Genomic DNA, 16551 nt, shown 5'->3' with positions numbered 1-16551 from the left:
ATTTAGTCAAATTTATACACATAACATATAAAGTCAAACAAAATTACAAAATAAAAAGAGAAGAATACTTCTCTAATGAAGGAACAAGAAAAAAAACTCTAAGAAGATAAAATAAGTCATTTATTTGCTTAATAAAGAATTCAAAGATATAGTTGTAAAGATGCTCACCAAACTTAAATACAGGAACTTAAAACTACAACAAAGAGAAAGTATAATAGCCCCGGCTGGTTGTGCTCAGTGGTTAGAGCATCAGCCTGTGGACTGAAGGGTTGAGGGTTCAATTCCTGGTCAAGGGCATGTGCTTGGGTAGCACGTTCAGTCCCCGGTCCCAGTCGGGGTCATGTGGGAAGCAACCAATCGATGTGTTTCTCTCACATTGATGTTTCTCTCTCCCTTCCTTCCTCCCACTCTCTCTAAAAAAAATTGATGAAAAAATATCCTTAGGTGAAGACTAACCAAAGAGAGAGAGAGAGAGAGAGAGAGAGGGGGGGGGGGGGGGAGAAACAGACAGAGACAGAGAGTATAATAAAGGGCCAAGCAGAGCTAAAAAATATAATCACTGAAATGACAAATACACTAGAAGGAATCAACAGCAGATTAACATACAGAGAATGGATCAGTGACCTGGAATACAGACTAGTGAAAATCAATCAATCAGAACAGCAAAAAGAAAACAGAATTTTTAAAATGTGGATAATTTAAAGGACCTCTGATACAAAATCAAGCTCACAAACATTTACATTATAGCGATTGCAGAAGGAAAAGAAAAAGAGAAAGGAACAGGATCATTATTTAAAGAAATAATGACTGAAACTTTTCTAACCTGGGAAAAGAAACAGCCATTCAGATACAGAAATCACAGAGATTTCCAAATAAGATGAGCCCAGAGAGGCCCACACCAAGACATATGGTAATTAGAGTGGCAAAAGTTATAAACAAAGAGAGAATCTTGAAGGAAGCAAGAGAAATCAAGTTATATACAAAGGAATCCCCATAAGACTATCAACTAGTTTTGTAGCAGCAACTTTATGTGCCAGAAGGGAGTGGCAGGACATCTTTAAAGTGCTGAAATAAAGGAACCTACAACCTAGAATAGTGTACTCAGCAAGGTTATCATTCAGAATTGAAGGAGAGATAAAACAAAAAGCAAAGGAGTTCATCACCATTAAATCATCTTTACAATAAATGTTGAAGATCTTCCTTAATAAGAAAAGTTAAAGCAATAATGATAAATCAGAAAAATATAAGGAAAAAAATCTCAGGTAAAGCCAAATATTAAATAAATATAGCAAATCAGACATTTTCAAAGCAACTATGAAGGTCAAAAGATAAAAGTACCAACTAAAACTAGTTAGGAGATCCACAAAAACAAACAGATATAACATATATCAAAAACAGGAAGTGTGAGAGGCGAGTCCAAGATGGTGGTGTTAGAAGACACCGATTTATCCCCCTCCCAATAACACATTGAATGTATACCTATATTTGGACCAGTTCCTCCTGAGACAACTGAACAGCTTCTACACAACAAACAAGAGAGAGAGGGACCACACAGAGAAGGTTAGGGGACTTCCAGAGCTCTCTGGGAGCTAGGGACCCCTCCAGGACTGGAGAGTGGGGGAACACCATTGTTCATGTCTCCCTTGCACATAGATAGTGAGCCTCAGCTCTATTCAGGTTCTCTAGCCAACCTACAGAGCCACTACAGCACATCCTCAGTCACCCTCCCATAGTTAGGAGGACATCATAGCATGCACTCCCAGGGCCCTCCAACCGGAGAGTGATCCAGCAAATATGACAGGGTGTCCTACGTGTGCCCAATGGGCCGCACATGCACCCAGGGTTCACCCACCTAGGCAGAGTGTGGAATTGGCACAGTGCTATATGCAGGGCTACACCACACAGAGCAAGTACAGAGATACTGGAGCACTGCTGCACACAGTCCTGCCCCATTCAGAGTATGAAAATAGTTGGGTACTGCTATGTGAGCACACAGGGATGCCCTGTCCAGAGAAATTGTGTAACTAGTGGGGTGAGATATGTGCACTCAGGGTAGCCTCACCCAGAGCCAGCCGATGCAAAGACAATTGAGGCTGCAGAACCATCTACCCACATACCTGGCAACCCCATCCAGAAGGGCAAGGAAGCACACACACAGCAGGCTGCCCCAACTACACTGTGGCCATGGACAGCCAGAAAAACACAGAGCTAATGCACATGCCTGTACACCTGGCTATCCCGCCCAAACATACTACTTTTGGCCAACTGACACACCAGACACAACATATGTCCACCTAAATACCACCATCCTGCCAAAACTATCCAACACATAGTCTTCACCAAGGCCACTTTTTCAAGACTGGGAGAGAGAGCTACTTCATGTAACTCATAAAAACAAAAACACAAGGTCAAACAAAATAGGGAGAGAGAAGAATATGCCTCAACTGAAAGAACACAACACTACGGAGGAAAAAAATCTAATAATATGGAGATAAGTAATTTGCTTGGTAAAGAATTCAAAGAAACAATCATAAGGGTCCTCCAAAAACTTGAGAGTAGGCCCTGGCTGGGTGGCTCATTTGGCTGGAGCATCATCTCATACACCAAAAGGTTGCAGGATCAATTCCCAGTCAGGGCATACCTAGGTTGTGGGTTCGATCCTGGTCAGGGAGTGTACAGGAGGCAGCTGATTGATGTTTCTCTCTCACATCGATCTCTCTCTCTCTTCCCCCCTCTCTAAGAATCAATAAACATATCCTTTGGTGAGGATTAAAAAAAAATAAAATTTAAGAGTAGAAAAGGGGAACTCAGAGAAAACTTCAACAGAGTTAGAAAATACAATTAAAAAAAAAAAAGACAAATAAGAGATGAAGAATACACAACTAGAATAAAAACCATACTACAAGGAATCAACAGCAGGTTAGTTAATACAGAAGAAGTTACTAGCAACCTGTATACAGAATAGTGGATATCACCCAATCAGAAAAGCAAACATTTTTTTAAATTTAAAAATAAGGATAATATAAGGGACCTCTTGGTCAAGATCAAGTGTTTTAACATGCTCATTATAGGGATTACAAAAGGTGAAGCGAAAGACAAACACAGAAAATATATGTGAAGAAATAATGGCTGAAAAGTTTCCTAACCTGGAGAAGGAAACTGACATCCAAGTCCAGGAAGCAAGGACAAGATAAACACAAAGAAACCCACACTAAGGCATACTGTAATTAAAAGGACAAAGTCAAAGATAAATATACAATCTTGAAGGAAGCAAGAGGAAAACAATGAGTTGTATATACAAAAGAATCCCATAAGGCTATCAGCTGCGTTCTCAGCAAGGTCAGAAGAGAAAGGCAGGACAATTTTAAAGTGCTGAAAGAAAAAGACCTACAATTTAGAATAAGTTACCCAGCAAGGTTATTCAGAATTCAAGGAGAGATAAAAGAGTTCCCAGTACAAACAAAAACCAAAGGAGTACACCACTCCTATATCAGCTTTACAAGAAATGTTAAAAGATCTTCTTCATGCAGAATTGAAAATGCCATCACCAGAAATTAGAAAATAAACAGGAAAGAAAGAAACTTCACTGGTAATGGCAAAAGTATAATAAACACAGTGAATCAACCACTTAAAAAGCTAATATGGCCCTGGCCAGTTTGGCTCCATGGTTAGAGCATTAGCCTGTAGACTAAAGAGTCCGGGTTTGATTCCCAGTCAAGGGCACGTACCTTGGTTGCAGGTTAGATCCCCAGCCTAGTCTGGGTTGTGTGGGAGGCAACCAATCAATGTGTCTGTCTCACATCAATGTTTCTCTCTCTCTCTCTCTCTCTTTCTCTCTCTCTCTCTCTCTCTCTCTCTCTCTCTCTCTTTTCCTTCTTCCCTCCCACTCTATCTAAAAAATCAATGGAAAAGTATCATCAAGTGAGGATTTTTTTAAAAAAGCTAATATGAAGGTTAAAAGACAAAGATAACAAATTTAACTACAACTACAATAAAGAGGGATACAGATAACAAAAATATATAAAACATGACATCAAAAACAAATCGTGGACGAGGGAGTAAAAATGCAGTGCTTTTAGAATGCATTTGGATTTAAACAACTACTAGCTGAAAACAGACTGCTATAGATACAGATGGATCTATATGAACCCCATGGTAGCCACAGACAAAAACCTACACAACATACACACAAAAAAAAGTAAATAGAAAGAAACTAGCAATTCATGAAACATGAGAGAAAACTAGCAATTCGAAAGGAAACAGGGCAAGAAAAGAAGGAACAGAGAAAAACAAAAACAATTACAAAATGTCAATAAGCACATACCTATCAATGATTACTTTAACTGACTAAATGCTCTAATCAAAAGACACATAATGACTGGATAAAAAAAGATAAGACTCACCCTGGCTGGTATGGCTTAGTTGGTTGGAGCATCATCCTGTGCATCAAATGGTTGCCGGTTTGATTCCCGGTCAGGGCACATACCTACGTTGTGGGTTCAATCCCTGGTGGGGGTACACATGGGAAGCAGCCAATAAATGTTTCTCTTTCTCACTCCCTCCTTTCCCCTCTCTCTAAAATCAGTAAAAGATATGCTCAGGTGAGAATTTACAAAGTAAAACAAACAAAAAAATACCTATCTATATGTTGCCCACAAGAGACTCACTTTAGATCAAAAGACACACTCGGACAAAGTGACCAGTGGAAAAAATATTCTATTTCTATAGAAATTAGTAGAAAGCTGGGGTAGCAATACTCATATCAGACTAAACAGACTTTAAAACAATGTAAAAAGAGACAAAGCAGAACATTACATAATAATAAGTGGTCATTCCAAGACTAGGATAAAACATTTGTATGTATCTACGACCTCAACATAGGAGCGCCTAAATATATAAGCAAATATTAATGGAAGTAATGACAGAAAATAACAGTAATACAGTAATAATTGGGGACTTTAACATCACACTTCAGTGGATAGATCATCAAGACAGAAAACTAACAGGGAAATAATGGCCTCACGTGTTACATTAGGAAAGATCCACTTATTAGACATTAATAGATCCTTTTATCCCCAAACTGCAGAATGCACATTTTTCTCAAGTTCACATGGAACATTTTCTAGGATAGATCACACATGAGGATACAAAACACGGCTCAAAAATTCAGAAAGAATGAAATTATGTCAAGTATATTTTCCAAATACAGTGGCATGAAATTAGAAATCAACTATAGGGCGAAAACTGGAAAGAACACAAGTATGTGGAGATTAAACAACATGCTACTATATAATCAATGGAACAAAAAAGAAATCAAAATGTACCCTGAGACAAATGAAAACAAAAACACAACTTTCCAAAATTTATACAGGTCTATCTCAAGAAACAGGAATAATCCAAAATAGACAATATAACTTTACAGTTAAAGGAACTAGAAAAAGAACAACAAACCAAAGTAAGTAGAAAGAAGGAAATAATAAAGAACAAAGGAGTAGTGAACAAAATAGAGCATAAAAGATAGAAAAGAGTAATGGAACTGAGAACTGGATTTTATTTATCGGAACGGATAAATAAAATTGGCACACCTCTAGTCAGACTCATCAAGAAAAAGAGAGAGGAGCCTAAATAAATAAAATGAGAAATGAAAGAGGAGAGATTACAGCTAACACCATAGCAATACAAAGGATCATTAAAAAATACTGTGAACAATTACATGCCAACAAATTGAACCTGGAAGAAATGGAAAATTTTCTAGAAACATACAACCTTCCAATACAAAACCAAAAAGGAAAAGAAAATGTGAACAGACCTATTAGCAGCAGTGAAATTAAAGCAGTAATTTAAAAAATCCTAACAAAAGCCCAGGACCAGATGGCTTCACAGATGAATTCTAATAAACAAACAACAAAAAAAGAATTAATACCTATCCATCTTAAAGTATTCAAAAATAAAAAATTGAAGAGGAAGAACGCTTCCAAATTCATTCTACAAGGCCAGCATTACCCTGATACCAAAATCAACAAAGACGCTACAAATAATAATAATAATTATTATAATTACAGGCCAATATCCCTGATGAACATAGATGGAAAAAAACTCAGAAAAATATAAGCAATCCAAATACAAAAATACATTTAAAAGGTTATCCACCATGACTGAGTGGGATTTATAATGGGGATGGAAGGATGGTTTAATATCCTCAAATCAATTGTGATACATCACATAAACCCAAAGCTAAAAATCATATAATCTCAAAAGATGCAGAAAAAAAGAATTTTACAAAATTTAACATCTATTTATGTTTTAAAGAAAACTCTCAACAAAATGGTTATAAAAGGAACTTACCTCAAAATGATAATGGCTATTTATGACAAGCCCATTGCTAACATCATACTAATTGGTGAAAAGCTGAAAGCTTTTTCTTTAGATTAGAAAGAAAACAAGAATGCTGACTCTTACCACTATTCAATATACACAGTGGGGCCAAAGTAAGTTTACAGTTTGTATGGAAAATAATATAATAATTAATAAATAATAATACAAGAATAAACTCTGTGTTTCACAACTATAAACATACTTTTGCCCCATCCTGTAATACTGGAAGTCCTAGCCACAGAGACGAGAAAAAGAGATAAAAAAGCATCCAGATTGGAAAGGAAAAGATAAAATGGTCACTAATATTAGATGACATGAAACTAAGGAAAACCCTAAAGACTCCACAAAAAAAATTAGTAGAATAATGAATACAGCAATGTAGCAGGGTACAAAATTAACATATAAATGCTAATCATGAATTATTAGAAAGACAAAGAAGAAAATCTCATTTACAATTGCATCAAAAAGAATAAAATACCTAGGAATAAATTTAACTAAAGAGCTTAGAAGACCAATACTCTGAAAGCTACAGCTTGAAGAAAGGAACTGAAGAAGGCACAAATAAATGGAAGTATCCTTCCATTTGGATTGAAGGGATTCAAAGGATTGTTCATGGATTGAAAGGATTAATATTGTTAAACTGACCTTACTACCCAAAGCAATTCAAAGCAATCCTTATCAAAATTCCAATGAATTCTCAGAACTAGAACAAGTAATCTATTTTTTTTTTTTTTTTATCCTCACCCAAGGACACTTTCCCATTTTTTTGTTCAGAGAGAGTGGGAGGGAGAGAGAGAGAGAGAGAGAAACATCGATGTGAAAGGGACACATCGAGTGGCTGCCACCCGCACAACCAACCAGGGCCGGGGACAAACTGCAACCGAGGTACGCGCCCTTAGCGGGAACCAAACCCAGGTCTCTCTGGTCCGCAGGCCGACTCTCTAACCGCTGAGCCAAACCGGCCAGGGCTAGAACAAGTAATCTTAAAATGTATATGGAGTCACAAAAGACCACAAATGCCAAAGCAATCTTAAGAAAGAACAAAGTTTAAGGTATCATAGTCCCTGATTTTGAACTAGACTACAAAGAAATATAAATCAGTATGAGGTGGTGGCAGAGAAGGTGGAAGCTACACTCGCCTCCTTCTAGGACCAAACCCTTGGAAGTACAACTAAAATATATAGCAATCAACCTGAATAACCAACTGAAGACTAGCTGAAGAGAAGTCTTATAACTAAGGATTTACAGAAGAAGCCACATCGAGACTGGAGGAAAGTGTGGAGACATGAAAAGGGCTGACCCACTCCCATGAACCACAGCTGAGATTCTAAGGAATATCTCAGTTGTAAAACCTTCTGCTAAAAAGTGTGTAGGGGTCTCAACCCCAAGCTGGGCTCCCCAACCCAGAGCACCAGAGCTGGGAAAAGGTGCCCACATAACATATGACTGTGAAAATCATGGGGATTCTGTCCACCAAGGAGAGATGGATGTCTGCTAGAGACATAGGCACTCAGGCGCCCACCTAAAGGACTAATGCACAAAATATAATTTGCAGCCACTCACCCTGGGCTCCGGTGCAGGGAGGCAGAGAAGACTAGAGTCATGTAGGATGAGGAGAGACTGAAGTCTGTGGCTCTGAGAGACCTGAGGGAATAATCTGCAGGACTCCCTGTGCTGAGTCTCTCTGCTGCACAGCAGATGCCCTCTTTCTTGGGTGGAGCCGCCCCTTCATATGACATCAGCTTTGGGGAACGGAATAGTACACCATGTAGTCTCCTTGCTGAGGGTGGCCTGTGAAGCTTCTGCCTAACTAAAGTCATCTGCCTAGGCCAGGGGGTAGAGGTGTGGGCAAACTAAGGGGGTGTCAGTGACTGAATTATGTGGCTTAGGGGCTGGGGCCATTTCTCCAACTTTTCTGTGAACCCGACTGGTGTCACCCCCTCACAGGATTATCTACTAGCCCCCCTTTCTGGGATCCTGACTGTCCCACCATCTCAACTTAGTGTCTCCACCCTACCAAAGTCTGTGCAGATTTGGGGACAGACTAAATTGTGTGGCTCTGGGGAAGGGGCCACACCCCCCATCTTCCCCCAAGTCTAACTGGCACATTTGCTTCTTCTAATACTTAGTGAACTCACCCTGCTGAGATTGGGCTCCTGGCAGAATCTGGGATACACTGCATTGTGTGGCTATAGGACAAGGGAAATTTCTCTCTTTCTCTCTCCCTCCCTCCCTCCCTCTCTCCCTCTCTCTCAGCATGTGTTCAGGTGAGGATTTAAAATAAATAAAACTTTGAAAATAAATATAAATCAAAATAGTATGGTACTGTCAAAAAACAGGTACATGGATCAATCGAAATGAAGAACCTAGAAATATACCCTCGCTTATATGGTCAATTAATCTATAACATAAGAAGCAATAATATACAATTTTGAAATGCCAGTCTTTCAGTAAGTGGTGCTGGGAAAACTGAATCCTGTCTTACACCATATACAAAAATAAACTCAAAATGGATAAATTTTTAAATATAAGACTAGACCATAAAACTCCTAGAAGAAAACATTGGTAGTAAACTATTTAACATCATTCTGAGCAAGTGAAACAGAAGCAAAAATAAACAAATTGAACTTTATAAAAATAAAAAGTTTCTGCACAACAAAGAAAACAATCAACAAAATGAAAAAACCTACTGCTCTGGCCAGTGTGGCTCAGTTGGTTGGGCGTCGACCCATGCACCACAGGTTGCCCGTTCAGTTCCTGGTCAGGGTACATGCTGGGTTGCAGGCTTGCTCTCCCAGTAGGGGGTATGCAGGAGGCAACCAATGGTTGTTTCTCTTTCCCATCAATGTCTCTCTCTCCCTCTCTAAAAATCAATTAAAAAAAAATCTTAAAAAAAAGTAAACAACTGAATAGAATGTATTTACAAATGATATACCTGACAAGGGTTTAATATCCAGAGTATATAAGAAACTCATGCACTTCAATGACAAACAAAAAAATCTGATTAAAAAAAAATGAACAGAAGACATGAGGAGACATTTCTCTAAAGAAGGCATGCAGATGGCTAACAGACATGCAAAAAGATGATCAACATCACTAATCACCTGGAAATAAAAATCAAAACCACGAGATACTTCATACCTGTCATTATAGCCATATCAAGACTTCATTATCAAGAAGTCAACAAATAACAAGTGTTGTGAGGATGTGGATAGAAGGAACCCTTGTGCAGTATCCATGTGGGACTTCAAATTGGTACAGCTGCTATGGAAAACAGTATGGAGATTTCTCAAAAAAAGCGACAACAAAAATCAAAGACCAATAAAAATCATATGACCCAGCAATCTGTCTTCTGGGTATTTATCCAAAGAAAACTGAAATGCTAATTTAAAAAGATATATGCACCCTTGTGTTACTGCAGCATTATTTAAAATAACAGTTATGTAAGCAACCTAGATATCTGTCAACAAATTGATAACATTTGGTATATAAACAGTACAATGCAATTTTACTCAGCAATAAAAAAGAATGAAATCCTGCCATTTGTAACAACTTGGATAAACCTGGAGAGTATTATGCTCAGTGAAATAAGTCAGACAAAGACAAATAACACATGATTTCACTTAATTGTGGAATTTGAAAAATCAAAACACATGAAAAAACAAAACAAAGGCTCATAGAAACAGAGTAAACTGGTGGTTAACAGAGGGAGGGATGGGTGAAAAGGTAAAAGGGAACATATGTGATAACTTTACACAGTGACAAGTTATTTCTAGACTTAGTGTGGTAAGCACCCAGTAAGATAGATAAATGTCAAATCACTATGTTGTACACCTGAAACTAATATAATATTATATTCCAACTATACTTTAATAAATAAAATTTATACAAATAAAACAAAGCATGAAGGGGGAGGAAATTTAGTCTTTTTAGAATATATTCAAATGTTAATGCCTATCAGCTTAAAATTTACTGCTATAGATATAGAATTATATACATAAACCTCATGATCACCTCAAACCAAAAACCTACAAAGGATACACAAAGAATTAAGAAACCAGAACCCAAAAAAAACACTAAAGAAAATCAGCAAGACATAAGAGAAGAGATCAAGGAAAGAAAGGAACAGAGAACTATAAAAACAAACAAAAAATTTATAAAATGACAATATGTACATGCCTATTAATAACTTTAAATGTAAGTGAATTAAATATTCCAATAATAAGACAAGGGTGGCTGAATGAATTAAAAAACAAGACCCATCTATGTGGTACCTACAAGATACTCACTTTAAACGGAAAGACACATAACAGGCTGAAAGTGAAGGGATGGAAAAAGAATTCCATTCAAACCAAAACAAAAACCCTGGGATAGCAGTACTTATATTAGACAAAATAGACTTTAAAACAAATAATGTAAATAAAGACAAAGAAGGACATTACCTAATTATAAGGGGGTCAATCCAAGAAGATATAACAATTGTAAATATCTACACACTCAATATAGGAGCACCTAAATATATAAAGCAAACATTATGGACATAAAGGGAGAAATTCTCAGTTATATAATAATAATAATAGTAGGGGATTTTAATACCCCACTCACATCAATGCCTAGATCATCCAGAAAGAAAATATGGAAGTGATGGATCTAAATGTCACATTACACCAAACATACTTAATAAACATTTATAAAACATTATATCCAAACACTGCAGAATACACATTTTTATAAGTACACACAAAATATTATCCAGGATAGATTCCCAAAGCAAGCCTCAATAAGTTCAAGAAGTTTGAAATTATATCAAGCATACTTTCCAACCATAACAGCATAAAATTAGGAAACTGGAAAGAATGAAAATACATGGAGATTAATCAACATGTAACTAAACAACCAAAGGCTCAAAGAGGAAATCAAACAGGAAATAAAAAAGTACCTTGAGACAAATTAAAATGAAAACACAACTTTCCCAAATCTATGAGATGCAGCAGAAGCAATTCTAAGAAGGAAGTTCACAGCTATATAGGACAACCTCAAGATATACTACCTCACACCTGTCAGAATGGCTATCATCAAAACATCAACAAACTGGTGAAGATGTGAAGAAAAGGGAACCCTTGTATAACTGCTGGTGGGACAGAAAATTGGTGCAGCCACTATGGAAAACGATTTGGAGGTTCCTCAAAAAATTAAAATAGAACTACCATATGGTGATGGAAAATAAAATAAAATTATATAAATTAAAAAAAGAACTACCATATGACCCATTAATTCCATTTCTGGTTATCTATCCAAAGAAATCCAAAAAATTAATTCAAAAAGATAGATAAACTACAGAACCTATATGCATGTATGTATGAACAATGGACATGGACAACAAAGCTGAGGACAGGGTGGGGAGGGTGGGGAAGGGAAATCAGTTAGGGGAAAAGGAGAAACATCTGTAACAAAAATAAATAAATTAATAAAAATAAATTAAAAAAAAAATAGATGCCACCCCTATGCTCATTACAGCATTATTTACAATGGTCAAGATATGGAAGCAATCCAAATGCCATCAGTAGATGACTGGATAAAGAAGTGGTGGTACATACATACAATGGAATATTACTCAACCATAAAAAATTATGAAATCTTGCCATTTTTTACAACATGGATGGACCTAGAGGGTATTATGCTAAGTGAAAGCAGTAAGACAAATACCATATTATTTCACTTATAGGTGGACTACAGAAAACAAATGAATAAACAAAACAGAAACAGACCCAGAGATATAGATAACAAGCTGATGGTTGCCAAACAGGAGATGTGTTGGGGGATGGTTGAAATAAAAATATATTTTTTAAATCTTTAAGTATATACCCCAACATAATTTTAAAAACTAGTATTTGAATGTATCCTTTTGGGGGTTTTACCCTTACATTTTGATAGTATATTCACATATTCATTGGAATCATGACATAGCAAATAAATGTTTTAAATGATCAGATTCCAAGGTGATATTTTTACACTTTAGATATTTTTATCAAAGCCAGTAACATTTAATATTATAAATTTATAGTGATGGTTGCAAAACTCTGAATATACTAAAGCCTCTGAATTGTATACTTTAGATTTGTGAATTGTATAGTGTGTGAATTTTATCTCAATAAAGCTTTTTTTTATAAATAAAATATTCTTATACTAAGACTCATAAATTCTCTTTGTGACCAATATTGCCTGTAATCTGTGCTCTTCTTTTTTTTTGAATGCAGAAGTCTGTGGCCCAATGACATTTTTGGAAGCAGTTCTGATGATGAGGTCCAGACACTACTGAATATTTATTTCCGTCATCAAACTCTGGGACAAACAGGTACTTACGCATTGGTGGGATCTAATCAGAGCCTGACCGAAATCTGCACCAAGCTGATGGAGCTGAACATGGAGATTCGAGACATGATTCGCAGGGCCCAGAGTTACCGAGTCCTCACTGCTTTTCTTCCAGACTCCAGTGTTTCCGGCACTAGTCTCTGACAGGAGCCCTCCGTCACCCATGGGTTCCAAGATGGGGGTGCTGCCATGCTGGGGTGACATCACTCCGTATCTTTTCAGCCTTCGGAAGGCTTGGTCAGACTGTTCTCCCTCTTGTTGCCTGTTGGACTTTTTCCAAAGGGGATGACAGTATTGCTACATGTTGGAAGTTCTAAGAACCAAGGTAACAGAACATTTGGAGACAGACTCCATCTGTCATGCTGAGGAGCACAAATGTGCTAACATTTTACTGAACAAATGCAACTCACTACTGAAGAAGTGACTTCCATTGCATACCAAAGGCGACTACCCTGAACAATACCTTCCTTTCTAGAAACTACTTTAGATTGGCCAAAGTGCAATGTTTTCTTCACTAAAAAAATTTTATATTATAAAACTTGTACATTCTTTCCCTTTATTTTTCCTTTCCGTGTGTGTGTGTGTGTGTGTGTGTGTGTGTGTGTGTGTGAATTGAGGAAGGGACAGGCAGAATGAAGCTGGCCTTTGAAAACTAAAAGATGGTCAAAAGCTGACAGCCTGTAAATGTGAAAAGGGAACTGTAAATGGACAGTTTAATGTACACTGTAATTTGAATACAATTACTGTACCTAACAGGAGCTGCTATGAAGTACCTTTCTTATGTTGCTAGGCTACTGTTTCTTAGAGCCCTAGATCTCTTTGCAGAGGTCTGTGATTAGGACCTAATTACCAAAAATGGTCCAGTTAGATCTTTTTTTTTTTTTTATTAAGGATCTTGGCTGCTTTTTACTAGAAGGTTGCTTTTATGAACATATTTATACTACAGAAAGATGAGTGTTCATTTTAACCAACTTTGCCATTTTGTAGAAAAGAGTTAAAGACAAATTCCAAGTCTTTTCACCTGTCATGCATGTATATTTTAATATCCATTTGGATAGCCAGAAGAATCATAAAGATAACATATGAGTTGTCACTTTGTTTCTTAAGAAATGTCGTACTTTATTTGTAATATTTACCTAAAGGGCCATTCTTAAGTTTTTTTCCTTAAACTTAATGCTGTCAAGTGTTAGATGTGTGCATGTAAACCTGTTGCACATCAGAAACATATTCAAAGTTTATCTATGTAACTTATTCACTCTATAAATACATAAAGTTTTTGTGATGTAACCTTGGTTGATATTCTGTTCAGAACTTCCTTTAGATGAAAAAAAAAAAAAGACAAAACATATACTGACCATGAACTTTATTTCTAGTTAATGAAGACTTTTGCCTTTGACACATTTTATAGTTTGGATGTGGGTTACCACAGTGGTAGTCCCAAGGGGCACCATTTATATGTATTTCATAAATGGTACCCTTTGGGGTTGTTCAGCAAACATAGTGGCCTTTTGAAGCAGGACGTGTCTATGTCCTCTTTGGAAGTAGATACAAAACAGACTGACCTTCAACCAGCTCTCTCTGTAATCAATAAAAGAAAGAAGTCAGAAGAGAGTTCTAATTTTCCACAGCCTATCATTAGATTGTCATCTTTAAATTTTTAAAATAGACTCTATAATGAGCAGGAAAAAGGAGTTTTAATTCTGTCAGCAACACCCATCTGCTGTCCACCACACTTGTAATAAAGGGATACAGAAAACGCATAATCTAATTTCTACTGTCTTCCTATTCATGTTTACTTAGACTAACAAACGTCCCTTGCTTCCCTATTTATGCTACAACTGAAGCATGAATAGTAACTTTCTAAAAATATCCTGCAGCAGGGAGTCTAAGGCAGCATTTTTTTTATGTTACCAAAGATACAACTACTAACATATTCTTCTGCTGATTTATTTTTTCAAAGTACCTGAAAGATGATTTACCACAATTTGTAGAAAACAACTGAATCATGTTCTTTCTGAAAGATATTTCATAAAATACAGGATTCTGTGGATAACCACACTAGCCGACTCTCAGAGAGTTCTGTTGGGACCCACAATAGAAAGAATTGACTAGTCATGACTGAATCTTCCACCATGCCCGCTTACCCAGCAAAGAACCACTGTGAGGGTTACTCCTGTAAAAAGAGAATTTCAATAGTACATTGTAATCTAGTCATAAAAAGTAGTGGGGATTTTTTTCTTCACTTTATAAAAGAAAGCAAGGTGACATTAACATTATGGCAGAGTGAGGAGACTCCTTTGTTTCTCCCCTTAAATTTATAGGTCAGACATCCAAAACTGAATGAAGGATCCCCTGCTCAATGAACAAACACAATGAAAGATCCACATATCAAAACATCTGAAGGTGGGCAGATGGGGAGGACAGGCATGGTGGCCTCAGAGGCACTTAGGGGCCCACTGTGGCTCCAATGAGCTAGTAGCAGTGAAGAAAATGGTCTTCAGCCTTCACACTATGGAGTAGTTCAATGAGCTCACAAAGAAAATTAAGGAACAAAAGGGGCATTTTATCAACAAGATTGAAACTATGCTATATAAATGAACCAAACAAATTCTGGAGCTGAAGAACTCATTAATGAGATGAAGAATACATTAGAGAACATTGGAAGAGAGTAGACCACATGGAAGACAGAATTAGTGGTCTTGAAGATAGAAACCTAGAAATGATTCAAGTGGAAGAACAGAGACAACTAAGCTTTTTTAAAAATGAAAGAAGTCTAAAAGAATGATCTGACTCTATTGGAAAGAGCAACATAAAGATGATGGGTATATGAAAAAGAGAAAATTGATAACTTCCCAGGCCTATGAAAAGAACTAGACTTTAGAATAAAGGAACCTATGACAATACAAAGTTATACTCACACAAAAACATCTTCTCCAAGACACACTTTATTCAAACTGTAAAAAAAATAATGGCAAAGAATTCTAAATGCAGCCAGGAAAGAAAAAGGTTGTCCCCTACAAAGGAAACCCATTAAATTGTCCTCAGATTCCTACTAGAAATATTACAAGAGAGGAAATAGTGAAAAGAAATATTCAAAATAATGTATCCAGTAAAGTTGAACTTCAGATATGAAGGAGAAATAAAGGCTTTACCAGACAAACAAAAACTGACAGAATTCATCACCACAAGACCTGCATTAAAAGAAATTGTGGAGCCCTGGCCAGTTTTGCTCAGTGGTTAGAGCATCAGCCCATGGACCAGAGAGTCCCAGGTTCGGTTCCTGCTAAAGGCACATACCTCGGTTGCAGTTTGTCCCCGACCCCGGTTGGGGTATTGTGGGTGGCAACCAGTCGATATGTCTCTCTCACTTCAATGTTTCTCTCGCTCTCTTTCTCCCTCTGTCCTGCCTGCTCTATCTGAAGATAAATGCAAAAATATCCTCGGGTGAGGATGAAAAAAAAAGAAATAGTGGAAGGAGTTCTTCTAAAGAAACAAAAAGACAATAATATACAAAACTTTGAGTAAAATGACTAGCATACAAAGCAGAAAATTGAAACGACTTCAAAACAGAATATTAAACTTAATTATAACATAACAAGGCTGGAAATAAAGCAGTGGTAATAAATATACAACACTAATAGGAATAATTTGTGACAACAAAGAAAAGGAGCCCTGGCCGGTTTGGCTCAGCGGTTAGAGCGTCAGCCTGCGGTCCGGAGAGACCCGGGTTCGGTTCCCGCTAAGGGCACGTACCTCGGTTGCAGTTTGTCCCCGGCCCTGGTTGGTCGTGCGGGTGGCAGCCAC

General features: G+C 37.1%; 1 protein-coding gene across 2 annotated transcripts in view; it reads left to right on the top strand.

Moving 5' to 3' along the window:
• The window catches only part of FRY (FRY microtubule binding protein), a 309064-nt gene extending 295761 nt beyond the window's left edge, over positions 1–13303 (top strand). For both annotated transcript variants that reach the window (XM_036251399.1, XM_036251398.1), the window contains one exon: positions 12633–13303. In XM_036251399.1, coding sequence (XP_036107292.1) covers positions 12633–12891 — 259 coding nt within the window. In that variant the 3' untranslated portion in view covers positions 12892–13303. The remainder of the gene's footprint in view (positions 1–12632) is intronic.
• The last annotated feature ends 3248 nt before the right edge of the window (positions 13304–16551 follow it).

The sequence above is a fragment of the Molossus molossus genome, unplaced genomic scaffold, assembly GCF_014108415.1.
Source record: "Molossus molossus isolate mMolMol1 unplaced genomic scaffold, mMolMol1.p scaffold_m16_p_10, whole genome shotgun sequence".
Classification (NCBI taxonomy): Eukaryota; Metazoa; Chordata; class Mammalia; order Chiroptera; family Molossidae; genus Molossus; species Molossus molossus.
Note: the sequence above shows the minus strand (reverse complement) of the source record. Positions and strands in the feature narration are given on the sequence as shown.